Here is a 26,835-nt window from a genome sequence, read left to right as displayed (position 1 = left end):
CATAAAGCATGACATTAATTGCACCTATTTTTTTTTTTCCCCTTCCTGTAATTTCCGGTTACAGCCCCAGCTCGCCCCTCTACGTTCCCACCGGCCGGCGCGGGTCCGAGCCGTTCCTAAGATCCGGATGACGCCGCGGCAGCTATTCCGCCTCCCCCCGCGTTTCTCGGGCCGCCTCCGCGAGCCCAGAGCCGGGCGCAGGGGGAAGGGGGTGACGAGGCCGGAGACGGCTACGCGCCCGTACCCACTGCACATCCCGCAGCGCAGGGCCCCGAATCTCCTCCGGCAGCGCGTCCCCGAGCTTGTCCACGAAGCGGCCGCACAGCTCTACCATTTCCGTCACGGCCCGCTTCGACGTGCAGCGCACCCGGCAGTCCTCCCGGGAGCTGGCGGCGACCGACGCCCCGTCGTCCGGCCGCGCCTCTCTCTCCACGCCCCGCGGACGGGAAGGGACCCCCGACACGGGAGCCCCCGCCATCTTTCCAGTTTGAACCGCGGGCGGGAACTGTGGGAGCGGAAGGGCGGGAAGGGGGGCGGGAAACACGAGTCCGGCCGGAAGCGCGAGCCGCCGCAGCCGAAGCGTTCCGGCTGAGGCTCCCTGGAGACTGGAGCGCGGCGGTGGCTGCGGCCATGGGGGCGGTGGGCGGCGGGGCGGTGGACTGTCACTGCCACCTCTCGGCCCCGGACTTTGACAGCGTATGTAAGGGCGAGGCCCGGCCTGCGGGAGCGGGGAGGCCCCCAGTCCTTTCCCTCCAGGTTATTCTTTTCTCTCTACCCTTCGGACCAAGCCTCGCATGGCCCCAGCTCGTGGGCCCCAGCTCGTGGGCCTGAGTGACTTGCTCCTAACTTCCCTGCTTGACCTCGGTCATCCCGATGTTCCCTTCCGATCCTGAAGAGCGACGCCCGCCATCTCTACACGGCTCTTATTTGGCCTTCCCGTTTCCGAGAGGGTTTCCCCACCCCCACCGGCCTATCGGTGCCTGGCCTGGCCGAGCATCCACTTTTCCCGGGAAAAGTGTGCTTTCGGGCGCTTTAGCCGCGCACCGTGCGCTCCGGGCCTCGTGGGGGGACAGAAGCAGGCCGAGGAGGACACACAAAATCAGACTTAAAGTGCTTTACGCGCTGCCCTGGAAACCGGGGGGCTGGTATAAGACAATGAAGGGCAGAGTCTCTTAAGGGGGAAAACCTCTCCAGAGGTGACGCCGAAGCTGGAACTGGAAGGGCAAAGGGCCAGCCGGGCGAGATGGTGGGCGTCTTGCAGACTCCAGACAGCGTGGGATTTGGCTAGCTGGAGCCTGAGGAGCTGGAGAGGGAGCCATTGACTGGAGGTTTGCAGGGGATAGGTGAGGTAGGTAAGGACAGTGTGAATCCAGTAAAGGGTTTTTTTTTTGTCTGTTTGCTTGTTTAAGGGAGAGCGACAAGATATGATTTCTGCTTAAAAACCATTTTGCGGGACACCTGGGTGGCTCAGTGATTGAGCATCTGCCTTGGGTCCAGGGCGTGATCCTGGAGACCCAGGATCAAGTCTGGCATCCAGCTCCCTGCATGGAGCCTGCTTCTCCCTCTGCCTGTGTCTCTGCCTCTCTCTCTGTGTCTCTCGTGAATAAATAAATAAAATCTTAAAAAAAAAAAAAACACACACACACACACAAAACATTTTGCTGAGACCCTTAGGTGGCCCAGTGGTTGAGTGTCTGCCTTCTGCTCAGGGCATGATCCCAGGGTCCTGGAATCCAGTCTTGCATCAGGTTCCCTGCAGGGAGCCTGCTTCTCCCTCTGCCTGTGTCTCTGCCTCTCTCTCTCTCTCTGTGTTCTCTCTTATGAATAAATAAAATCTTTAAAAAAAAAAAAAGCCATTTTGCTGTTGGAGAGCAAATGTAGACCTTAGAAAACCAATTTGGAGGCTTTTGCTGTATGTAGACAGGAGGTGATGGTGGTTGCAGGGGAGTTTGAGAAAAGCCGATGGATTCAGTGTGTGTGTGTGTGTTTTTAATATTTTATTTATTTATTCATGAGAGGGGGGCGGGAAGAGACACAAGCAGAGGGAGAAGCAGGCTCCATGCAGGGAGCCTGACATGGGACTCCATCCCAGGTCTCCAGGATCACGCCCTAGGCCAAAGGCAGCGCTAAACCGCTGAGCCACCCCGGCTGCCCTCAGTGTGTGTTTTAGAGATAGACTCAATGGTATGGGGTAAGAAATTGGATGTGGAGAGGGAAGGAAAAAAAGGACATCATGCTGTAGGGAGGATGGTGGTGCTGTTTACTGAGAGGAGGGAAGATTGAGACTGGGGAGGGCAGATAAAAGGTCTGTAGAGACAGCTGTGTTTAGTACATGTTTAAGTCTAATATCCATCCAAGTGGAAATGCCCTGTATTCATTTTTAAACGTCAGTCTTGGGCTTAGGAGAGAATTCTAGGCTGGAGATCAAAACTGGGGACTCATTAGCATAATGATGGTATTAAAACCTGTGGATGAGATCACCTGGGGTGTGTAGGGAGAGAGGAGCATAGGGTCCTGAAATCTGATGGAGGAGAGAGCCAGCTAAGGAGACTGGAATTAGCAGCTAGTGGAGGGTGGTGTTTGCAGGAGAGGGGTATTGCAGACGCCAAGAGTGGGAAGTATTTCAGGAAAGGAGTGAACGGGTGAGGACTTCTTAATGCTCCTGATGGATAGAGTAAGAGGAGGACAGAGAAATGTCCTTTATATAATTTACAATAACAGTTTCTGTTTTAGTGGAGTAGGAAGAGAAGCCAGATTTTAGTGAGAGAAAGGAAGAGTAAGCAAAGCGAGTCAGTGTAGCTCTTCACATTCTATCACACTGTTCCTTGCCATTGTTGTCATTCTTTATGGCTCCTTGACTACGTTGATAGACACTTCCAAAGAGCAGTTACTTATTCATCTAAAATAATTGTGATTACCTATGCTCATTTTAGGATCTGGATGATGTGTTGGAGAAAGCCAAGAAAGTAAGTCAATATCTATAGTTGCCCTCTGTTTCAAGGTAGAACCGCTTGAAATTTAGATACACTATGCTTATCTTGCTTTGTTAATAATAAGTAGCATTAATTAACTGTGTAGTATGTGCCAGGCTGAGCTAAGCCCTATCTGTTCGTTATCTCATCTAATGTTTGGCAGCATCTGTATGAAGAAGCTACTATTTTATAGCCAACCATTACCCATTTGATAGAGAAGGAAATTCAGGCCTAGAGATTTACTTACCTGAAGATACACTGCTAGTAAAATGATAAGGACAAGATAGTCTGAATCCAAAACATGTCCTCACATCTAGTGTGCTTACCAGTTAACATGGAATAGATTGATCTATCTGTCAGTTCCTAAAGGAGCGTTATTCCAGAGATCTTAGAGAAATTACAAGTTTTCTGAGACGTTTTGATTTGTTTCAGAAAAAAATTACTAATTTTTATTTAACTATTACTTTGTAGCCTTCCCTTAAAGTGATAGAAATGGTTGCCAATACATTATTACACACACAGCCATCATTCAATATGGCAGCTTAATTAGGGGCATGGGCTCTGGAATTGCATAATGATCTTGAGCAAGTTATCTGACTCCATCCAAAACTCTTTCCCGACCTATATGATGAAGTACAGCAATGCCTACCTCATAGGGTTTGTGTAGATTGAGGTAATGAGGTAATATTTATATTCACTGAACATAGTGCCTGAAACATAATAAGTACTCAGTGATAGCCATCGTGATTATATTGATGGAGTATAAGTGAGCAAGAATAACTTAAAGTACAGAAGACTTTAAATTTCTCTTCAGTTATGTTAGATATAGATTGTTTGAGATTCTAACTGTTCCGTTCATTTTTGTTTCAGGCCAATGTTATGGCTCTTGTGATGGTTGCTGAACATTCAGGAGAATTTGAAAAGATTATGCAGCTTTCAGAAAGGTGCTACTTCTCATCAAGAATTTAAAGAGTTGCTAATAAGGTTGCAGTTAGTAGGTCATATTTATACTATCAAAGATCATCCATTTTTAAAGAAAATCACATCAACATAGCCCTAAAAAATTCTTTCATGTTTGTTCTTTAGTGTAACATTGTCTAGTACTTTAATATTCCTGCTTTCTTAATGTGTTGTACATTTTTAGGTATAAGGGCTTTGTCCTGCCATGCTTGGGTGTTCATCCTGTTCAAGGAGTTTCACCAGGAGACCAAAGAAGTGTCACATTAAAGGTAAAAGTTGTATAAAACAAAAATCATTAAAAAAGTGATGCCTTTTGACTCCGTAATGCTCCTCTTTCTGATTATATTTTAAGGCAATAATCCAGAAGAAGGAAATACTACCTTTCACAAAGGTGTTTGTTGCAGCATTATTTGTAGTAGAGAAAAAACAGAAATAGCCTCAAGGCTCGGAAATAAAGGAAAAAATTAACTTGTAGAGTATTAAATATATGTATGCACTGAATGCATGTATGGAAAATGAGAACTATAAGGTTTATTTTATGTAGCAATGAGGAAAATGTTTATAGTGTAATACAGAGAGAAAAGCAGGATGCCAAATTGTTTACTCCCTAGTTGTAACATCCGTGTAAAAATATATTCAATGAGGAAAGGACTAGAGAGAAAAAGACAGAAATTACATTAGCTGGGTTGCCTGGTTGGCTCAGTCAGTTAAGCATCTGCTTGTGGCTCAGGTCATGATCCCAGGGTCCTGGGATCAACCCCTGCATTGGGCTCCCTGCTCAATGGGTAGTCTGCTTCTCCCTCTACCTCTCCCTCAGCTCATGCTCTCTTGTGCTCTCTCTCTCTCTCTCTCAAATAAATAAATAAAACCTTAAAAAAAAAAAAAAAGAACATTAGCTGTGATGATCAAGTAGAATTATGAGTCACTTGTTTTCACATTTTTTTTACCATGTTGTCATACTGCTTTGGCAAAAAAAGTGATAAAATATCCAGAAAAAGGAAGATACAAATTCATAGATGTAGTACCCTAAGGGGACAGATGAGTTCAAGTACACAGTATCTTCTTGAATGTTAAACCCTCTCTAAAGGAATGCTCTTGATCTATTAAACTGCACTGCTTTAATACCGGCTCTAAAAAAAAAAATCCTACCTATAAGATCTCACTGAGTCATAATAGCCAATATGTCTCATATTTCAGACTTGCCTCCTGACTCAGAATCAGGAAGATACAGTTTCTTAAGAGTTTTATTACATAATGGGATTGATAGCCAACCCCCATTTGGAAGAAGTGAAGACTTTTTGTTGCCTATGAATAAATTAAAATACAAGGTCTTTCATATTTTATAAAAATGAATCTGTATTCATACATTAGGATACCCCAGGTAGCTCTATTTTGAAACAAAAGTGCTTTTAATTCACTTCAGGTAAAAATAAATATTTGTCCTGGTAGTTTTCCTGAATTATTCTCCTAATATGATAAAATTAGCTAAATTGCCGGAGAGATACGGTTCTCAAAATGTTGGGGATCATAGCAAGACAGCATTTCTTTCATTTATATAGAGATTTATATGAATAGGCATTCATTTAGTTAGTCAGCAAGGGGATCCCTGGGCGGCTCAGAGGTTTAGCATCTGCCTTTGGCTCAGGGTGTGATCCTGGAGACCCGGAATCGAGTCCCACGTTGGGCTCCCTGCATGGAGCCTGCTTCTCCCTCTGCCTGTGTCTCTGCCTCTCTGTGTCTCTCATGAATGAATAGTCAGCAAGTGTTTAGTGAGCGCCTACTGAATTCTAAGCACTGCTCTAAGCACTATAGAGGGAAATCCCTCCCATGGAAGCTAGATTCTAGTTGGGGGCAGACAGACAATCAACAATTAGTTACAAGAACAGGTAAACTTTAGATAGTACTCAGTGCTTTAAAGATGAAAGATAATGTGATAGGGATTGTGGATGTTGGTTTTTCTGTGTCCAGAAGCATAATTATAAAATCTCCTGCTGCTTCTGTTTTACCTCCTTTTTCTTAATTCTTCTTTGTTCTGATTATCCACAATAGACATTCTTAGCAATTTACATATCCTAAGACTAAAACCCTCAAAGTAGTTTAAAAGATACCTAGAAGCAAACTTTCCATATATTTGTCTTTGCCTTGTCTTACAAGGGAACCCTCACAGAGTGCATTCTCTTTAAATGGAAATAGTAATATCATGGAAACTAATGGTAGTTACTTCACTAGTTGACAAACAAGCATATTTGTGATAATTAATGTTTATACTCTTGAATTGTTAGGACAAAAATAGGCTAAGCAGGATTATAAAGACAAAAGAAATCAGTGAAAATAGTGAAGAGGATGTATGAGATTATTGCTATTAAAAAACTTAAAAACCATTAGCATCCTAAGAGGAGGACATAACACAGTGCACTCCCAGAAAGCTGAGTTACAAAGGTGACTACCTGTTGGCTTTCTTTTCTCTTGGTCACCTATTCCAGGAGGAAATCCAAATCAGTCCTACATGTTAGGAAATTCCTCCTAAATATTAGGTAGTGTTTAAGTGGGACTTCTCTCTCTCTTTTTTTTTTTTTTTTTTTGAAGATTTTATTTATTCATGAGAGACACATACAGAGAGAGACAGAAACATAGGCAAGAGGGAGAAGCAGGCTCCTCACAGGGAGCCCAGTGCAGGACTTGATCCCCAGACCTGGAATCACACCCTGAGCCTAAGGCAGACACTCAACCGCTGAGCCCCCCAGGGGTCCATATGAGATGTTTCTACTCAAATTTCCAAACAGGACTCACTGTTACAGAAGGATGACTATCACTACTTCTTCAACTGGTTAAAGGTATTGAATGTATGTAAAGGATCCAGTATAGTATAATGCCTGGCATATAAAAGTGTTATCTAAAGTATCAGTTCCCTTACCCTTCTGTTTAAACAAATTTACTTTTTTTTCTCCCAGGATTTGGATGTAGCTTTGCCCATTATGGAGAATTATAAGGATCAATTGTTGGCAATTGGAGAGGTAACATCAAATAGCTGATCAAATGACTTCTAATCTAGACTTTCATATGATATATAAATATAATCTTCAGTTCACTATTGGTGATTATAACTGACTTAGATAATTATATTCACCTCATTTAGCTGGATAATAATTTGTCAAAAAATAATTTTTTTTTCCTCAATAAGCAAAAGCACTTGGAGACAAAAAATAGAAAGTCCCACCATAGACTTAGGTTAATGGAAGAAAACTACTTTATTAGCATTTCTGTGTACTTTGTTCTTTTTTTTTTCCTTTTCTTAAACAGAGTCATCTCTGTAGTTAGTTAACGTAGTATGTATAAACATACACTAAGTAGGCAATGGGCAGCCTGGGTGGCTCAGCAGTTTAGCACCGCCTTCAGCCCAGGGTGTGATCCTGGGGACCCAGAATCGAATCTCACGTCAGGCTCCATGCATGGAGCCTGCTTCTCCCTCTGCCTGTGTCTCTGCCTCTCTCTCTCTCTGTTTCTCATGATAAGTAAATAAAATCTTAAAAAAAAAAAAAATAGGCTAAAGTTTGTTGGGGCGCCTGGCTGGCTTAGTTGGTGGAGCATGTGACTCTTGATCTCAGGGTTCTAAGTTGCAACCCCACACTGGACATAGTGCTTACCTAATAAATAAATTAAATATTTTTTTAAAATAGGCTAGAATTTGTAATAAACATTTTTTATTTAATATACAGTTGTGAAACATTTTTATCACTTATAATAAACTCCACTTTTAATCAAATACAAAAGATAACACTTAAATTTAGAATATAGACTATAGCAATATCTGCCAAAATAGTATCAAAGAAAACAGTCTTTGATAATCTTCACTGTCCAATGTAGTAACCACATACAGCTGTTCAGCACTTGAAATGTGACTGGTCCAAAATGAGATATGCTATAAATATAAAACACACAGGATTTCAAAGTCTTAGTACCCAAAAAAAAGAGAAAATAAATAATGCAATCATTTTTATATTGATTTTGTGTTGAAATAATATTACTATATTATAGTAATGATGATTTGGATGTATGGATTAAATAAAATACATCATTAAAATTAATTTCACCTGATTCTTGTTAGTGTTTTTAATGTGGCTACTAGAAAATATAAAGTTATGTATGTGACGTTCATGTATGGCTCCTATCATATTTCTCTAGGACAGCACTGCTCCATAGTATGTCTTTTGAATTTATTGAGCCATAAACATGTAAATCTGTTATATTTTTCTACTACAGGTGGGACTAGATTTCTCCCCCAGATTTGCTGGCACTGATGAGCAGAAGGAAGAGCAACGACAAGTCCTAATCCGACAGGTCCAGTTAGCCAAGAGATTAAATTTGCCTTTGTAGGTTAATTAATCAATCTTCTTTTGATATTAATAGCTATAGAACAAATTAATGGTTCTCCTAATATGGAGCTCTGCATTTCTTTTTCTCTGAATTACTTTAATAGAACAGAAATAATGCTTTCAGATTAAGAACCTAAAAGGAATTTTTTTGTTGTTAAACAGAAATGTTCACTCACGCTCTGCTGGAAGACCCACCATCAGCCTCTTAAATGAGCAAGGTATTTAGGTTCTGAAAAGAATGGGCCTAATATTTAAGTTTGATGGTTCCACTCCATTTTCTCATAGAATAAACCATGTTTCAATTTGATTTCTAAAAGGGAAGGGAATGGGGCAAGGGTGGAGGTGTAAATCAACTAGGGTGATTTTGTAAGTCAGCCTACTTTCAAGTGTTTTGATGATATTTAGAAGGCCAGCGTAAAGCAAATGAAAAACTGGATCAAATAATTTATATTCCTTAATTTAAAAATCAACAGCTCCGGGACGCCTGGGTGGCTCAGCAGTTAAGCACTTCTACCTTCCACTCAGGGTGTGATCCTGGAGTTCAGGGATCTAGTCCCACATTGGCTCCCTGCATGGAGCCTGCTTCTCCCTCTGCCTATGTCTCTGCCTTTCTCTCTGTGTGTCTTTCATGAATAAATAAATAAAATCTAAAAACAAAACAAAACCCATTTTTAAAAAATTAAATAAAAATTAAAAAATAAAAAAAATAGGGACACCTGGTGGCTCGGGGTGTGATCCCAGAGTTACAGGATCGAGTCCTGTGTTGGGCTCCTGCATGGAGCCTGCTTCACCTCCCTCTGCCTATGTCTCTGCCTCTCTGTATGTCTCTCTCATGAATAAATAAATAAAATCTTTAAAAAAAAAATCGGAGCTGTCGATTTATTTTTATTTTTATTTTTTATTTTTTTAAGATTTTATTTATTCATGAGGGACACAGTGAGAGAGGCAGAGACACAGGCAGAGAGACAAGCAGGCTTCATGCAGAGAACCAGATGTGGGACTCGATTTCGGGACTGCAGGATCACGCTGTGGGCTGAAGGCAGGTGCTAAACCTCTGAGTCACCCAGGTGTCCCAACAGCTCCAGTTTTTTAATCAGCTTAACCACCTGATTAATGGGAGGAAAAAACAAACCAGAGATGGGTTACTTACTGTCTTGCATGTTTTCTGGCTGCTGCTTCAGAAAATGTTATTATGCAGGTTGTGGCCATCATACCTAAAATATAGTCATCTTGATTAGTTGCTCTAAAGTAAAAACATATCTTACTACTTTTCAGACTTTTTAAAGTGTCATCCACAGTAAGAAATATACTTTGAGTTGCAATATATACACATATGTATTGTTTTTGGTACTAAAAGGTTATTTTGAGACTTAGTATATATACATACAGAAATCTGACCAAGTTTGAGAAGCCGTATTATCTATGTGTATGTTCAGATAGGCATATATAAATGTGTGCACATACATATATGCAGACACACATACATATAAGCATATGCTGGTAGGTCATGACCCACTAAATTGATTTCATAATTCATTTATGACTGTAACCCATTAATGATCACACCTACCATTTGAAAAAAACAGTATCGAATAGTAAAGTAAATGTAATTGCAACTAGAAAGCAGTGTGTTTCTCAGTGATGAGAATCACTGGAATTACTGAGAATATGATTTTTATGATTACTGAGCAGCTATCCGGTAAGAACTGGAGGTGACTGTGAAGCCAGCCCTGATTATTGAGTCTCTGAGTCTTTGAGCATCCTGTTTCTTCTTTCACTAGCATTATTATTTTTTTAAGATTTTATTTATTTATTCATGAGAGACACAGAGAGAGAGAGGCAGAGACATAGGCAGAGGGAGAAACAAGCTCCACGCAGGGAGCCTGAGGTGGGACTCAATCCCGGGTCTCCAGGATCACGCCCTAGGCTGAAGGTGGCACTAAACCGCTGAGCCACCGGGGCTGCCCCACTAGCATTATTATTAAGGATAATTCACTGCTTAAAAACCTAGTAGGAACAATAATTTGACAGTTTATAAACTTCTAGAAAAGGTTTGATGGTATAAGAAGTTTTTTTCTTTTTTAAAGATTTTTTTCTTTAAATAGGTGCTGACAAAGTGCTTCTGCATGCATTTGATGGTCGGCCATCTGTAGCCATGGAAGGAGTAAAAGCTGGGTACTTCTTCTCAATTCCTCCTTCTGTTATAAGAAGTGGACAGGTAAGTTATTGCTTAACTAAGCCTCATTGTATGCTTTGTGAAATACAAATATGAGCTTATGTTACACACTTGTAATACTATTCCAGTTACATTACAAAAATTAATCATAGGTCCCTACCTCACACTTACATGAAAATTAACTCAAAAATGGATCAAAGACCTAAACATAAGAGCTAAAATTTATAAAACTATTAGAAGAAAACAGATCGAAATATTGTAACCTTGAAATAGGCAGTGGCTTTTTAGATATGATACCAAAAGCACAACCAAAGAAAAAAATAGATAAATTGGACATCATCAAAATTTAAAACTTCCACAATAAAACAACTTTTCAACTTTAATTTTTTTAAAGATTTTATTTATTTATTTATTTATTTATTTATTTATTTATTTATTTGAGACACAGAAGGCAGAGACACAGGCAGAGGTAGAAGTAGGCTCCCCACAGAGAGCCCAATGTGGGAATCGATCCCTGAATTCTGGGATCACACCCAAAGCCAAAGGCAGACGCTCAACTGCTGAGCCACCCAAGCATCCCCATCTTTTGAACTTTTATGCTTCAAAGACACTATCAAGAAAACGAAACGATAACCCACAGAATGAGAAAAGGCATTTACAAATTGTATCTGATAAGAGTCTAGTATCCAGAATTTTAAAACACTATTACAGCTCACCAACTAAAAAGACAAATATATGGGGGGCCTAGGTGGCTCAGTTGGTTAAGCATCCAACTTTTGGTTTCAGCTTAGGTCATGGTCTCCGGGTGGTGGGATTGAGCCCTGCATCAGGTTCTGTGCTTAGCAGGGAGTCTGCTCAAGATTCTCTCTCTCAAAAAAAATAAAAAATAAAAAAATAAAAAGCTTCTCTCTCTCCTTCTTTCTCTTCCCCTCCCACTCACACTGTCCTTCTCTCTTTCAAATTAAGTAAATCTTAAAAAAATATATATTGGATGTTGTCAAGTTTTTTTTCTTTTTATTTATTTATTGTTTTAAGATTTTATTTATTCATGAGAGACACAGAGAGAGAGACAGAGACATAGGGAGAGGCAGGAGAAGCAGGCTTCCTCCTGGGAGCCCGATGTGGGACTCTATCCCTAGACTAGGATCATGCCCTGAGCCAAAGGCAGATGAGTCACCCAGGCTCTTTTTAAAGAAACTTTATTTCTATCAACCTAATTTCCATTTTTTGTTTGTCAAATGTTTGTTCTGCCTCTACTGAGATGATCATATTTGTTTTATTTTCTTGGCCTGAAAACTGTATTGATTGATTTTCTAATGTTGAACCAACCTTGCATTCCTTGGGTAAATTCTGCTTGGTCATGATCCAGACATACCTCAGTGATGATACGAGTTCAGTTCCACAGTGCTGCAACAAAGCAAATATCACCGTAAAGCAAATCAGATGAGTTTTTTGGTTTCCCAGTGCATACCTATACTGTAGTCTATTAAGTGTGCAATAGCAATGTGTCTAAAAAAACAATGTACATACCTTAATTTAAAAGTTTTTAGGGATCCCTGGGTGGCACAGCGGTTTGGCGCCTGCCTTTGGCCCAGGGCGTGATCCTGGAGACCCGGGATCAAATCCCACGTCGGGCTCCCGGTGCATGGAGCCTGCTTCTCCCTCTGCCTATGTCTCTGCCTCTCTCTCTCTCTCTCTCTCTGTGACTATCATAAATAAATAAAAATTAAAAAAATTTAAAAAAACAGTTTTTATTGTGGGGCGCTAGGTAGCTCAGTCAGTTAAGTGTCCCAACTCTTGATTTCTCTCTTTTTTTTTTTAAGATTTTATTTATTCATGAGAGACACAGAGAGAGAGAGAGAGGCAGAGACACAGGCAGAGGGAGAAGCAGGCTCCATGCAAGGAGCCCGATGTGGGACTCGATCCCAGGTCTCCAGGATCACACCCCAGACTGCAGGTGGCACCAAACCACGGCGCCACCGGGGCTGCCCCCAATTCTTGATTTCAGTCAGGTCATGGTCTCATGGTCATGGGATCTGGCCCTTTTTGGGGCTCCATACTCAGTACTGAGTCTGCTTCACATTCTTTCTCTCCGTCTGCCCTCTCAGCTGGTAAGTGCTCACTCTCTCTCAAATAAATAGATAATTTTAAATAAATACATGTATTTTATTATTAAAAAATGCTAACCATCATCTGAGTTTTCAGTGAATCATCTTTTTGCTGGTGGATGTCATGCCTCAATGCTGATGGTTGCTGACTGTTCAGGGTGGTGGTTGAAAAAAGCTAGGGTGGCTGTGGCAATTTCTTTTCTTTCTTTCTTTTTTTTTTTTTGGTGGCAATTTCTTAAAATAAGACAATGATGAAGTTTGCAGCATCCATTGACTTCCTTTCATGAATGATTTCTCTGTAGCATGTGATGCTCCTTGATAGCATTTTGGCCACAGAACATTCAAAATTGGAGTCAGTCCTTTTAAACCCTATCACTGCTTTATCAACTAAGTTTATATAATATTCTAAATATTTTGTTGTTATTTCAACAATCTTCACTGCATCTTCACCAGGAGTAGATTATATCTCAAGAAACTACTTTCTTTGCACACACATAGGAAATGACATCTCATTCATTCAAGTTTTATTGTGAAATTGCAACAGTTTATTCACATCTTCAGGTTCCACTTTTTTTTTTTAAGATTTTATTTGTTTATTCATGAGAGACACTGAGAGAGAGAGAGAGAGGTAGAGACACAGGCAGAGGGAGAAACAGGCTTCATGCAGGAAGTCTGATGTGGGACTCAATCCTGGGTCTCCAGGATCACACCCTGGGCTGAAGGCGGCGCTAGACGACTGAGCCACCTGGGCTGCCCCAGGCTCCACTTCTTAATCCAGTTCTCTTACTATTTCTACCACATCTGTAGTTACTTTCCTAACTGAAGTCTTGAACCCTTCAACGTCTAGGAGGGTTGGAATCACCTCTTCCAAACTCCTGTTACTGTTGATATTTGGACCTCTTCCTGTGACTTACAAATGTTCCTAATGGCATCTAGAATGGTAAATCCTTTCCAGTAGGTTTTCAGTTTACTTTGCCCGGATCCATCCGAGGAAACACTATCTATGTGATACTAACTGTAGCCTCACAAAATGTATTTCTCACAATAAGACTTGAAAGTCGAGGTTATTCCTTGATCTACAGACTGCAGAATGGATGTTGTGTTAGCAAGCACAAAAACGTTACTTCCCTGTGTGGAGCCTGCTTCTCCCTCTGACTATGTCTCTGCCTCTCTCTCTCTCTGTCTCCCATGAATAAATAAATATAATCTTTAAAAAAAAAGCTCTTTGGAGAATTTAACGAGTTGATATGTTTGAATCACCCAAAATACTGTCTGATAGTGTGCAATAAATGGCAAGTTTTACTATTATTAAAAAAAAAAAAAAAAAAAAAAAAAAGTTACTCTATACATCTCCGTCAGCGCCCTTGGATGACTAAGTGTGTTGTCAATGAGCAGTAATAATTTCGAAGGAATTTTTTTTGTCTGAACAGGGGACTTAATATTTATCAAATCATATTGTAAACAGATGTGGCTGCATCCGAGCTTTATTGTTCCATTTATAGAGCACAAGCAGAATAAGTTTAGCATTATTTGTAAGGGCCCTAGGAGTTTTGGAGTGGTGAGTAAACATTGGCTTCAGCTTAAAGTCAACCAGCTGCATTAGCACCTAACAAGAGAGTCAGCCTGCCCTTTGAAGTTTTGAAGGCAGACATAGACTTTTTCTCTTTAGGTATGAAAGTCCTAGATGGCATTTTCATCCAATAAAGTGGTTCTGTCTACATTGAAAATGTGTTGTTTAGCATAGCCACCTTCATGAATTCTCTTAGCTAGATCTTCTGGGTAACTTGGTGCAGCTACTACATCAGCACTTGCTGTTCCACGTTGCACTTTGATGTTATGGAGATGGCTTCTTTCTGTAAATCTCATGAACCAACCTCTGCTAGCTTCAAGCTCTTCTTCTGTAGCTTCCTCGTCTCTCTCAGCCTGCATAGAGTTGAAGGACTTTGTTCTGGATTGGGCTTTGGCTTAAGGGAAGGTTGTGGCTGGTTTGATCTTCATTCCAGACCACTCAGACTTTCTTCATATCAGTAATAAAGCTGTTTTGCTTTATTGTCTGTGTGTTCACTGAAGCAGCTCTTTTCATTTCCTTCAAGAACTTCTTTGTATTCACAACGCAGCAAACTGGCCTAAGAGGTCTCACTTACAGCTTATCTTGTTTTTTTGTTTTTTTTTTTTTTCACCAGGCTTAATCATTTCTAGCTTTTTATTCAAAATGAGATATATATGATTCTTCCTTTCCCTTGAACACTTAGAGGCCACCATAGTGTTATTAGTTGGCTTAATTTCAGTATTGTGTGTCTCAGTAGGAAAGGGAGAGAGACAAGGAAATGGCTGGTGGATGGAACAGTCAGAACACACTCAACTTTTATCCATTAAATTTACCATCTTGGGGCAGCCCTGGTGGCTCAGCGGGTTTAGCGCTGCCTCCAGCCCAGGGTGTGATCCTGGAGACCCGGGATCAAGTCCCACATCAGGCTCCCTGCAAGGAGCCTGCTTCTCCCTCTGCCTGTGTCTTTGCCTCTCTCTCTCTCTCTGTGTGTGTCTCTGAATAAATAAATAAAATGTTTAAAAAAAAAAAGTTTACCATCTTTTATGGGTGCAGTTCATGCAAAACAATCACAGTAGCAACATCAAAGATCACTGATTATGGATCAGCATAACAAATAGAGTAACAATGAAAACATTTGAAATATTGCAAGAATTACTAAAATGTGATAAAGAGACAGGAAATGAGCAAATGCTGTTGGAAAAATGGTGCCCACAGACTTGCTCAATTCAGGGTTGCCACAAACCTTCAATTTGTAAAACAAAACAAAACAGAGAAACACATCAGTATCTTTGAAACGCAGTGAAACAAGGTGTGCCTGTATATTATCCTTTTCATAGTTTCATTTTATAGTTTAAGGTAGAACTTTAGATTATTTATTTAAAATCTTTTTTGGGGTGCTTGGATGGCTCAGTTGAGCATCTGCCTTCAGCTCAGATCATGATCCCAGCATCCTAGGATCAAGTCCTATGTGGGGATTCCCTGCTCAGCTGGAAGCTTGCTTCTCCCTCACCGTGCCACACACCCCTACTCCCCTGGCAAGCTCACTCTCTCTCAAAATAAATAAATACAATCTTTAAAAAAAAAAAAAGTCTTTCCTATTTTGAGGGGCACCTGGATGGCTCTGTCAGTTAAGCATCTGCCTTCAGCTCAGGTCCTGGGATCGAGCCCTGAGATTGGGCCCAACCAGGTTCCTGCTCACTGGAGAGTCAGCTTTTCCCTCTCCCTCTGCACCTCCCCCCATGCATGCCCTCTCTCACTCTCTCTCTCAAATAAATACATAAAATCTTTAAAAATAAATAAAATCTTTATTTTCTAATATAAACCTTTAATGCTATAGTTGCGTTAGCTCTAGCCAATTCTAGTAGTTAGAATCCATAGATTTTTGATTGATGGTGTATTTTCACTTTCTTTCAGTTTGAAATATTTTCTTTTTTTTAAGATTTTATTTATTTATTCATAGACACAGAGAGAGAGAGAGCCAGAGACACAGGCAGAGGGAGAGGGAGAAGCAGGCTCCATGCAGGGAGCCCGACATGGGACTCGATCCCAGGTCTCCAGCATCATACCCCAGGCTGCAGGCGGCGCCAAACCGCTGCACCACCGGGGCTGCCCAGTTTGAAATATTTTCTAATTTAACTTATGACTTCCTCTCTGACCATAGTGATTATTTCAAAGTGTTTTGCTGAATTTCCAAATACTTACGAGAACTTGTGGATATCTGCTTGTGTCTCTAAGTATGGATCGACCTCATCTTTGAAGTGATTGCATAGGGACCCCTGGGTGGCTCAGCGGTTTAGAGCCTGCTTCGGCCCAGGGCATGATCCTGGAGACCCAGGATCGAGTCCCATGTCAGGCTCCCTGCATGGAGCCTGCTTCTCCCTCTGCCTGTGTCTCTGCCTCTCTCTCTGTGTGTGTGTGTGTGTGTGTGTCTTGTGAATAAATAAATAAAAATATTTTAAAAAAATAAAGTGATTGCATAATACTCCACAATGTGGATGTAACATAATTTATTTAATCATTATCTGAAGCAAAGGTTAAGTCATTTCTAGTTTTTCACTGTTACAAACAATGCTTTAGTATTCAGACATAAAAAAGAATGAAATATTGCTATTTGCAACAAAATGGGTGGACCAAAAGAGTATTATGCTAAGTGAATCAAGTATCATATGATTTTACTTATATGTGGAATCTAAAAAACGAAACAAATGAACAAACAAAATCAAACAGACTCATAAGAGAACAAAGTGGTGGTTGCCAGAGGAAAGAGGGTGAGGAAATGGGCAAAATAGGTGAAGGGGGTTATTAAGAGGTACAAACTTTTCAGTTACAAAATAAGTTATGGTGTTGAAAAGTACAACATAGGGAATATATTCAGTATACTGTAATAATCTTGTATGGTGACAGATGGTAACTACATTTATTGCGGTGAGCATTTAGTAATGTATGTAGTCAATTGAATATGAAAGCATGAATTTTAGGTTCCTACAGAGTAGTTTGCGTTGGTACATGGGTTTAATGCAACTTTTTTTATCTTTATGTCTCATGTTTTAAACTGACTGGCTTTCTCTTTTCTCTAAGAAGCAGAAACTTGTGAAACAGTTGCCTTTAACTTCAATTTGCTTAGAAACAGATTCACCTGCACTAGGACCAGAAAAACAGGTAAGTGATTATCTAATTCCTGCATTATTTAGATTGTATCTTTCTTTTGAGCTATTTTCAGTTTAGCTGTGTGTCTCTCATTGCAGTGTAAATACAATGGAGTCCTATTTTAAAGCTTGGTTAAGAGGTTTTATTCATCATATAGCTGTTGTGCTCCAGCAAATATTACCAGATATTGGCCAGGCCTTAATTTACATAATAATGAGAGCCAGGGCAGTATAGTAAAAAAGCTCTGTGTCTAAGTCAGAAAAACCTGGGTTCAAATCCTGTCTCTGGAGGCACCTGGCTGGCTTAGTCGGTTAAGTGTTTGCCTTCAGCTCGGGTCAAGATCTCGGGATTGTGAGATTGAGTTCCTTGTTGGACTCCTTACTGAATGGGGAATCTGCTTCTCCCTCTCCCTTTCCCTCTGCTTGTGTTCTCTCTCTCTCTCTCTCTCAAATAAATAAATAAAATCTAAAAAAAAAAAAAAAAATCCATCAGGTCAGGCAGGCAGATCACCAAGTGTCACCACCTGCAGGCTGCTTCATATGCTAGGTGCCAGAACTTCGATGGTAATATGCCAGGGCTCTTCTCAAGAGAAATACTGACTTACAGCATTGTGGCTGTAGCTCATAAGCTGAAGTTCAGGGCTTTCTCTGCCTTTCCTGCTTGCCTCCCCTAACATTACATTAAAACAACAAAAACCAACTCATTGTTTTTTTACCAACTCACGTTGCTCTGTTTTATCTGTGGTCTCCAGGATGGCTTCCCTTGAGTGTCATATCTCATTCACTTTCTGCTTTGTTCTGTTTCAGGTACGAAATGAACCCCAAAACATTTCCATTTCAGCAGAATATATTGCCCAGGTGAAGGGGATCTCAGTAGAAGAGGTTATAGAAGTGACAACACAGAATGCATTGAGACTGTTTCCCAAGCTTCGGCAACTGCTCCAGAAGTAGCTGCAAAATCAAATCTGCTGCAGGGAACAGCATTTGAGAGAAAGAAATGTTCTGAGTTAGAGTCTGAACCGAAGAAACCATTATATAGGGATAATGAAGATTATGATTTTAGAGAAATATATCTCCTAAAACCAGGCTAGGATCCTGAAACCCTGGGTTCTGATTCTACCTTGTGCTTCAATTAATGGGGTCCTAACAGGAGATTGAGAAACACCACTGCTTCTTACCTCACCCCACTTAGTAGAACCACCATATGAACTGAAACCATTTCTTCTGGCAAAGGAGGCTCCCCGAGGTAAGACATGATCGCTACTGGGACAGCTAACATTTGATCCTTTACCACCATAGGATTTATGTAGAAAATAATCATCTCGTTTCTTACACTGTCAGAGGTCTATTTTCTGGATTTGTAAAAAACTGAGTTGTTAGTACTTTGAAGTGCTTCTTAAGAGGAAAATGTATAGGTTTTTGTATCAATCCTAGATTTTGACTTTTGAGGCCAGTGGTTTGTGCAATCATTGTTAAATGCCAAGCCCCAAGGTTTAGGTAATAATAAACTGAGTTTAAGTTCTAGTCTGAATTTTGTCGCATGTTTAAAATCTACATAGCTTTATTAAAATGTATCTATTTTTGCATGCAGTGATATTTTATATTTTTAAGTTTTAAAAACCTTGGCTGCAGGGACACCTGGGTGGCTCAGCAGTTGAGCATCTGCCTTTGGCTCAGGGCATGATCTTGGGGTCCGGGATCCAGTCCCACATCAGGCTCCTTATGAAGAGCCTGCTTCTTCCTCTGCCTGTGTCTCTGCCTCTCCCTCTCTGTGTCTCTCATGAATAAATAAAATCTTTTTTAAATAAATAAATTGAGGGCAGCCCGGATGGCTCAGCGGTTTAGCTCCTGCTTCAGCCCAGGGCCTGACCCTGGAGTCCTGGGATCGAGTCCCATGTCGGGCTCCTTGCATGGAGCCTGCTTCTCCTTCTGCCTGTGTCTCTGCCTCTCTTTCTCTCTGTCTCTCATGAATAAATAAATAAGATCTTGAAAAAAAGTAAAAATAAATAAATATAAATTGAAAAATAAAAATGAATATCAACTCTTTTCTTTTGTTGTTACGTGACCAAGGGCTCATTTGATCACCTTGCTCCTAGTTCTGTCTTCTGCCTACTAGTTCATAATCCTCCACTGATCTCTTGCTGTCACGTTTCCTTCCTCTCTCCCAGATACTTCTTCTAAAATGAACATAAAGAAGAGTTTTGTTTTTGGGTGCTTGAGCTATGTTCATACTTCAGAGTTGAATTTTTTTATTTGCCCTTTCTTTCTTTGGAGCTTTTGATTGAATATTTTGGAGTGACATGCATGAATTGACATTTCATTTACAGGATCTGACTAACTTACAAAGGGTTTCCAGAAACTGTTCTGTGCTTTTTAGACTTTAACTTTCCAATCACAAGCAAATCTCACTGTCCTTTTTATTTTATTTTTTCTTCACTGTCCCTTTAAAATTATGACAGTCTGGGGCAGCCCTGGTGGCTCAGCGGTTTAGTGCCGCCTTCAGTCCGGGGCCTGATCCTGGAGACCTGGGATCGAGTCCCACATCGGGCTCCCTGCATGGAGCCTGCTTCTCCCTCTGTCTGTATCTCTGCCCCTTTCTCTCTGTGTCTCTCATGAATAAATAAGTCTTTAAAAAAAAAAAGAATAAAAATTAAATTATAACAGTCTGTGCTAATAATTACAAAGTCACTCAAAAAGATAGAGTGGAAATAAATTAGATTTTTTTTTTTTCATGAGAGACACACAGAGAGAGGCAGAGACAGAGGCAGAGAGAGAAGCAGGCTCCATGCAGGGAGCCTGATGCAGGACCCCATCCCAGGACTCCAGGATCACAACCTGGGCTAAAGGCAGGTGCCAAACTGCTGAGCCACCCAGGGATCCCAAAATTAGATAATTTAGGGATTATCAGTGTTACAAGCTTAAACATGAGGCTCCAGGCAAAAACCTCCCCGTAGGCCCTCCTTATTTTTGGCTAATTCCATAGCAAGCTCATGTCCAAAAACAATGACTTCTTTGGTGAGCATCCTTATAATACATGAACAACCTGAGTAGTATTTATACCTTGCATGTTAAAACTGGTGCAAATAATATTTCCCAAGTTAATAGTTTAATAAATATAGAGAACCATGCGTTGCATATAAAAGCAGAAAGTGGGGGATCCCTGGGTGGCTCAGCGGTTTAGCGCCTGCCTTTGGCCCAGGGTGTGATCCTGGAGTCCAGGGATTGAGTCCCGCATCGGGCTCCTTGCATGGAGCCTGCTTCTCCCTCTGCCTGTGTCTCTGCCTCTCTCTCTCTCTCTCTCTCTCTCTCTGTGTGTCTCTCATTAATAAATAAATAAAATCTTAAAAAAAAAAAAAAAGCAGAAAGTGTTAAAAGTCTAAAAGAAAAAAGAAAAGTGTTAAAAGTCTGATGTCCTCTGTACAAGACCTTTCTGTGGATTGCTTCTGAAACCCAAGTAATTTAAATGAATTATATAAATGCTCACAGCTTATGTGTGATACATTTAGAATTATAATCCCCTGCACAACCCAGGTGGCTCAGTGGTTTAGCGCCACTTTCAGTCCGGGGCCTGATCCTGGAGTCCCGGGATCGAGTCCACATCAGGCTCCCTGCATGGAGCCTGCTTATCTCTTTGCCTCTCTCTGTGTGTGTGTGTCTCTCACTCATGAATAAATAAAATCTTTAAAAAAAATAGAATTATAATCCCCTGATTTCCATTTGAGCACTTTTTTCCAAATATCATAGTGCCTCCCAAGTTGATCTCTACATTAGTTTAACATTCTTCAAAAGCCATCCTTCGGATACTTCAAATCAAGAACTCTGAATTTGAGTGGATAGGCAGTAGCTGAGGGAAGCAGTAGGGGAGAGAAAGGGTCTTGAGGTTCATATGGATGGACATCTTGATTATCTTTTTTGGCCACCACACATGTGAACTGCTTTCTTTAGAGAATCTCTCACCTTGTAGAAGTTGAAAATGCCAGGCAGTCACTTTCCAGCCTTCTTTGCAACCAAGGCATTATATTATGGCCCACCCTCAATTTTGAATTATTCTAGGGACAACGAAGAGGCCTGGACTGACTCGATTCCATTCTGGCAAGAGTGGCCAGTATAGCAGCGAATTTGGAGTCCAACTTGGCAAGACTGGCAGTATTCACTGCAGGGTCTATGCCCAGTGGCTGTGGCAATAGTCATTATGCTTCTAGTTCAGTGGCATGAATTTGATTTTTCTGTCCTCATGGAGACTTTAGGAACTATCTGATAACCTTCAGTAAGTTCATTTCCTTAAATTTGCCAGATTTCGTTTCTGTTGCTTATATATATTTTTTAAGATTTTTATTTATTCATGAGAGACACAGAGAGAGAGGCAGAGACACAGGCAGAGGGAGAAGCAGGATCCATGTAGGGAGCCTGACATGGGACTCGATCCCCGGTCTCCAGGATCATACCCTGGGCCGAAGGCAGCACTAAACCGCTGAGCCACCGGGACTGCCCCAAAATTTTTAAAAATAGAAAACTTTTCACTGGGTCAGATATTTGGATTAGCTAGATGTGTAACTCTTGCATGAATTAGATATATTTTTAAATGATTGGAAAAACATCAAAAGAATATTTTACAGCATGTGAAAATTATATGAAATTCAGATTTCAATGTCCACAAAGGTTTCTTGGAAGACAGTTATGCTCCTTCATTTCCTGTGTCTGTGTTCATTCTACAGGGACAGAATTGCCTAGTTGCATCAGAGATCACATGGATGTAAAGACAGAAATACCTGTTAGCCTTATATGGAAAATGGTTTGCTGACCCCCGGCCTATACATTTCAGAATGATGCTTGAGACCCAGGGTTTCTTCTGGTCTGGAATTCAACCCCCTAAAGAGGATCCTTTCAACCTGAATTTAACTGGAAGGTTCCCTCAGTCCCAGCCAGAGCAGCGGTTCTCATTCCTGGCTGCACATCAGTATTGCCAGGGGAGCTTTTCATAAATTCCCCTCACATTTGGCCCAACCCAGGTAATTTAAATGAGAATTGCTAGAACCGGGATCTAGGGAAATGAATTTTTGGAAAGCTCACTAGATGTTTCTGAGGTGCAGCCAAAGGTGAGAACCATGTGCAGGAAAATGGAATGACTCCAAGAAAGGTGTTTGTGGGTGTGCCTTAAACTGCAATGCTTTTCAAACGTCAGTGTATATAAGTCAGCTGAGGGTCTTGTTAAAAAACAAATTCCAGGGGATCCCTGGGTGGCTCAGCAGTTTAGCGCCTGCCTTTGGCCCAGGGCAGGATCCTGGAGTCCTGGGATCGATTGAGTCCCATGTCGGGCTCCTTGAATGGAGCCTGCTTCTCCCTCCTCCTGTGTCTCTGCCTCTCTCTCTCAATCTCCACGTCTATCATGAATGAATGAATGAATGAATGAATGAATGAATGAATGAATCTTAAACAAAAAAAGACATATTCCAGGAACGCCTGGTGGCTCAGTGGTTAAGTGCCTGCCTTCGGCCTGGGGCATGATCCTGGAGTCCTGGGATCGAGGTTCCCTGCAAGGAGCCTGCTTCTCCCTCTGCCTGTGTCTCTGCCTCTCTCTCTCTGTCTCTCATGAATAAATAAATCTTAAAAAAAAAAAAAATTTCCATTTCAGTAGAGCTGGGGTGAAACCAATGATGAGGTCCACAGCAGGGTGCCCCCCAAACATACCACTCTGCAGTATTATTTGTTTTTTGTTTTTTTTTAAACTTGACAGAGAGCACAAGCAGGGCGACAGTAGACAGAGGGAGAAGCAGGCTCCCCTTGGAGCAGAGAGCCTGATGTGGGGCTTGATCCCAGGACCCCGGGATCATGACCTAAGCTAAAGGCAGATGCTTTACCAACTGAGCCACACAAATGCCCTTTATTTGGGTTATCTTGAATCAAAGTTACTTAAGAAGCAGTGGTGCGAGCAGCTCGGGTGGCTCAGCAGTTTAGCGCCACCTTCAGCCCAGGGCATGATCCCGGAGTCCCTGGATCGAGTCCCGTGTCAGGCTCCCTGCACAGAGCCTGCTTCTGTCTCTGCCTCTCTATCAATCTGTGCCTCTCATGAATAAATAAAATCTTTTAAAAAGAAGCAGTGGGGAAAAAAAAAAAAAAGTGGTGCAAGAAGGACACTCAGCCTCCTCTGTCCCCCTGCAAGCAGGAAATAAATCTCCCCTGTGAAATGTACCCTGCTCCGAGCCCCACAGCTCCACAGCTGCCTCCCTCCCCTCCCCTTTTTGTATAATTTAATAAAGAAATGGTCGCTTTTCTATTTAAAAAAAAAAAAAAAGGTACCCTCCCGAATCAGGAGGTACAGATACATCTTTATCACCAGAGACAGGGACTTCAGCTCCAAGAGGGCATACAAACACTTGTTTCTTCTTCACCACTTCAGTACCCCAAGCCTGGACTTATTAATTCCTCACAAATTTGTTTCTTTGTCTGAAAAGTACAAAAGTTTTGCTTTGGTCATTTCCTTTTTGGCCTCATGTTTTGTGAGTTCCCACCTGAAATTAAATTTTTCTCTCTCCTGTTAATCTCTTACATCAATTTAGTTATTAACCAGCTAAAGAACCTACAAAGGAAGAAACGTATTCCTCCCCTATACCTAAGATCACATATTTCAAAAAAAACTCCCAGATATTGCTATGCTGCTGGTCCGTGAGTAGCAAGGCAAGGGCAAGGACTTCACTGAACGTATAGAGCATATCCTGTGACTTTTAACTTTTGCCTGCTTAGTAATGAGTAGTTGCACAAGAGTTTTCTATTTTAGATATGGTAGTCAGTGAAGGCCTCTGAGGATGTGACCTGCTAGGTGAGTTGCTAGAGGGTGAGAAGGGGCCAGATGTGAGAAGAATGGGGAAAGAACTTCCTTCCCAGGCAGAGAGGAGCTGATGTGATGGCCCACAGGCAAGAGGGATTCACTTTGAATGACCTGTGTGATCACAGGGTGACAGAGGTGATGCTCTGTTTCCTTAATGGGAAAGATCACATTTAAAAAGGAGATGCCGGGGATCCCTGTGTGGCTCAGTGGTTTAGTGCCTGCCTTCAGTCCAGGGCGTGATCCTGGAGACCTGGGATCGGGTTCCACGTGGGGCTCCCTGCATGGAGCCTGCTTCTCCCTCTGCCTGTGTCTCTGCCTCTCTCTCTCTCTCTCTCTGTCTCTCATGAGTGAATAAGTAAAATCTTAAAAAAAAATAAAAAAAATAAAAAGGAGATGGCTTGGGATGCCTGGGTGGCTCAGTGGTTTAGCGCCTGCCTTTGGTTCAGAGCGTGATCCCCGGGGCCCTGGGATCCAGTCCTATGTTGGGCTCCCTGTGGGGAGCCTGCTTCTCCTTCTGCCTATGTCTCTGCCTCTCTCTGTGTGTCTCCCATGAATAAATAAAATCTTTTAAAAAATTTGTTGGAAATAGGGACGCCTGGGTGGCTCAGCCGTTGAGAGTCTGTCTTCAGCTCAGGGAGTGATCCAACAATCCCAGGATCAAGTCCCCGCATCGGGCTCCCTGCATGGAGCTTGCTTCTCCCTCTGCCTCTTCTCTGCCTCTCTCTGTGTGTCTCTCATGAATAAATAAAATATTTTTTAAATTCTTAATAAAAATAAAATAAAAAGGCGATGCCTCCATTCATCCTTATTGGATATATATCACCTTGAAATCAGTTCTTGAAATAGAAAATCAGAGGAATTGAGTCACCTGAGAAGGAAAGCCATTCACAGGAAGATGGGACACTGAGAGGAATAGTGGGACACAGGGAGGAATAGTGACAAGCTTAGCTCTGGTTCCTCCCTATCTCACACCTAGTTCATATTACACTGTAGTTATCGATGGTGATAGTTCTCTTCCTGGAGCAGATCCTCTATCTAAATTCTTTCAGGCAGTTAGGGGGAAGGTCAGGGTTTCTTCCTGAGTCTTTTAGGCCTTGATGGTTTTCAACTCAGAGTAACCTTATTCTACAGGCCAAAGTGGCACATCTTAGGACCCCTACATTCTGAACCCCTACGGCAGCTTCAGTAGCAATGGGGACCACACTGAAGTCGTCATTCTGGAGTACCAGGAGTGCCATGGGAGGCCTTCCTGCATAAGCATTAGTGGCCTTGACTTGGAAACTCACCTGCAGACAGCCGTACAGGGAGCCAGAGCAGAGAAGGAGGAAAATGCTGGTCCCTACATGTTTATGAGGGAACAGGTGCGTCAACAGATATGAAACATTCCTGGGAGGGGGTAGAGGAGGTGGCTAGACTTATGATTCCAGGTAGAGTCAGAGTCCAAAATATATATGGTTGTGTGACATTTGAGTTTCTGGTTTTATCCCCGCCTGTTGTAGGGTGTATAGTGAAGGAGGATGTGGAAACACCAACTAGGGAAAGGGGCTGGGGAAGGGAAGGCTTCCAGGAGAAGGTGGCATTTAAACTAAAGCAAGCCAAAAAAAACAAACAAACAAATAAATAAATAAATAAATAAATAAAATAAAATAAAATAAAATAAAATAAAATAATAAAATAAAATAAAATAAAATAAAATAAAATAAAATAAAATAAATAGGGATCCCTGGGTGGCACAGCGGTTTAGCGCCTGCCTTTGGCCCAGGGTGCGATCCTGGAGACCTGGGATCGAATCCCACGTCGGGCTCCCGGTGCATGGAGCCTGCTTCTCCCTCTGCCTATGTCTCTGCCTCTCTCTCTCTCTCTCTCTCTCTCTCTCTGTGTGTGTTACTATCATAAAATAAAATAAATTAAATTAAAATAAAATAAAATAAATAAAATAAAATAAAGCAAGACAAGTGAAGGGAGGATAGCAGAACAAGGCGAAGAACCACCAATAGTTCCTTAAAACCTGGAAGGTAGGAGGGGATTACCTACCTACCATTTCCTAGGGGAAATGAGGCTAGAAGGGTGGTTAATTATATAGTATATCACCTGACACTCATTCACTATGTGTTGATTCCCCAGGACTCATCCTAGATTGAACCCAAGGAATGATGTATCTAATACGTCTTCATTTGGGCTGCTCCATGTTGGGAGAGAATTCTACACAGAACTCCTGTTTCTGCATGTCTTGGGAGCAGAGGCACAGACAGGTTTTGTTCCAGACTATCTCTTCAAGGGTCATTGTAGCCAAGGACCTTGGATGACAGAAATAATACTCTTACTGGAACAGAGAGCAGGTTTATTTATCACCCAGTATAATAAACGTTGGGTTTCTTAAGCTCAGGGGTCCTCTGGTGTCAAGCAAAACCTCTGGTGGGTGTGGCATTTATCTGGACTGTTCCATATTGCCATGGGGGGTGGTGGGAGAGGGCAAGGGGGACCCCCCTAAACACAAGGCTTGTGCTACTTGCTGTGCTCCGAATAATAAAGTCCTTGGCCTTAGAACCAAGAGTCTTTTGCCTTCTGTCAATGCTCATGAAGCTTGCCTTTTTGAGAAGCAAAAAATTAGTTTGGGATCTGGCTTTTTTTTAACATACCTTCAGAGTTAATGAATCTTCCTGCACTTGTATAGCCCTAGCTAAGGTAGGGTTTTAGGCCAGTTGAATGATCCATAATCCTTTCT

The 26,835-nt window shown here is 41.6% G+C and overlaps 2 protein-coding genes across 10 annotated transcripts in view; one reads left to right on the top strand and one right to left on the bottom strand.

The window, feature by feature from the left end:
- NSL1 (NSL1 component of MIS12 kinetochore complex) overlaps positions 1–647 on the bottom strand; it is a 41,794-nt gene extending 41,147 nt beyond the window's left edge. Inside the window, exon 1 of one of the 3 annotated variants that reach the window (XM_077902166.1) lies at positions 245–647. In XM_077902166.1, coding sequence (XP_077758292.1) covers positions 245–632 — 388 coding nt within the window. In that variant the 5' untranslated portion in view covers positions 633–647. The remainder of the gene's footprint in view (positions 1–244) is intronic. The other 2 variants (XM_077902167.1, XM_077902168.1) reach the window with 2 other exon arrangements.
- On the top strand, positions 544–18,815 carry TATDN3 (TatD DNase domain containing 3). 7 transcript variants are annotated; one of them, XM_077902172.1, is made up of 10 exons: positions 546–696; positions 2,934–2,966; positions 3,843–3,916; positions 4,117–4,201; positions 6,884–6,946; positions 8,193–8,302; positions 8,468–8,523; positions 10,411–10,523; positions 17,220–17,297; positions 18,092–18,815. In XM_077902172.1, exons 1-10 carry the CDS (start codon positions 631–633, stop codon positions 18,233–18,235), a joined length of 822 nt encoding a protein of 273 aa, XP_077758298.1. In that variant the 5' UTR covers positions 546–630; the 3' UTR covers positions 18,236–18,815. The 7 variants fall into 7 exon arrangements, with proteins under 7 accessions (XP_077758300.1, XP_077758298.1, XP_077758297.1 ...); XM_077902171.1 differs by having other exon boundaries at positions 17,217–17,297; XM_077902169.1 differs by having other exon boundaries at positions 567–756; positions 17,217–17,297.
- The last annotated feature ends 8,020 nt before the right edge of the window (positions 18,816–26,835 follow it).

Source organism: Canis aureus, chromosome 6, assembly GCF_053574225.1.
Source record: "Canis aureus isolate CA01 chromosome 6, VMU_Caureus_v.1.0, whole genome shotgun sequence".
NCBI classification, from domain to species: domain Eukaryota; kingdom Metazoa; phylum Chordata; class Mammalia; order Carnivora; family Canidae; genus Canis; species Canis aureus.
The sequence above is the reverse complement of the archived record's forward strand: the minus strand, read 5'-3'. Positions and strand labels throughout refer to the sequence as shown.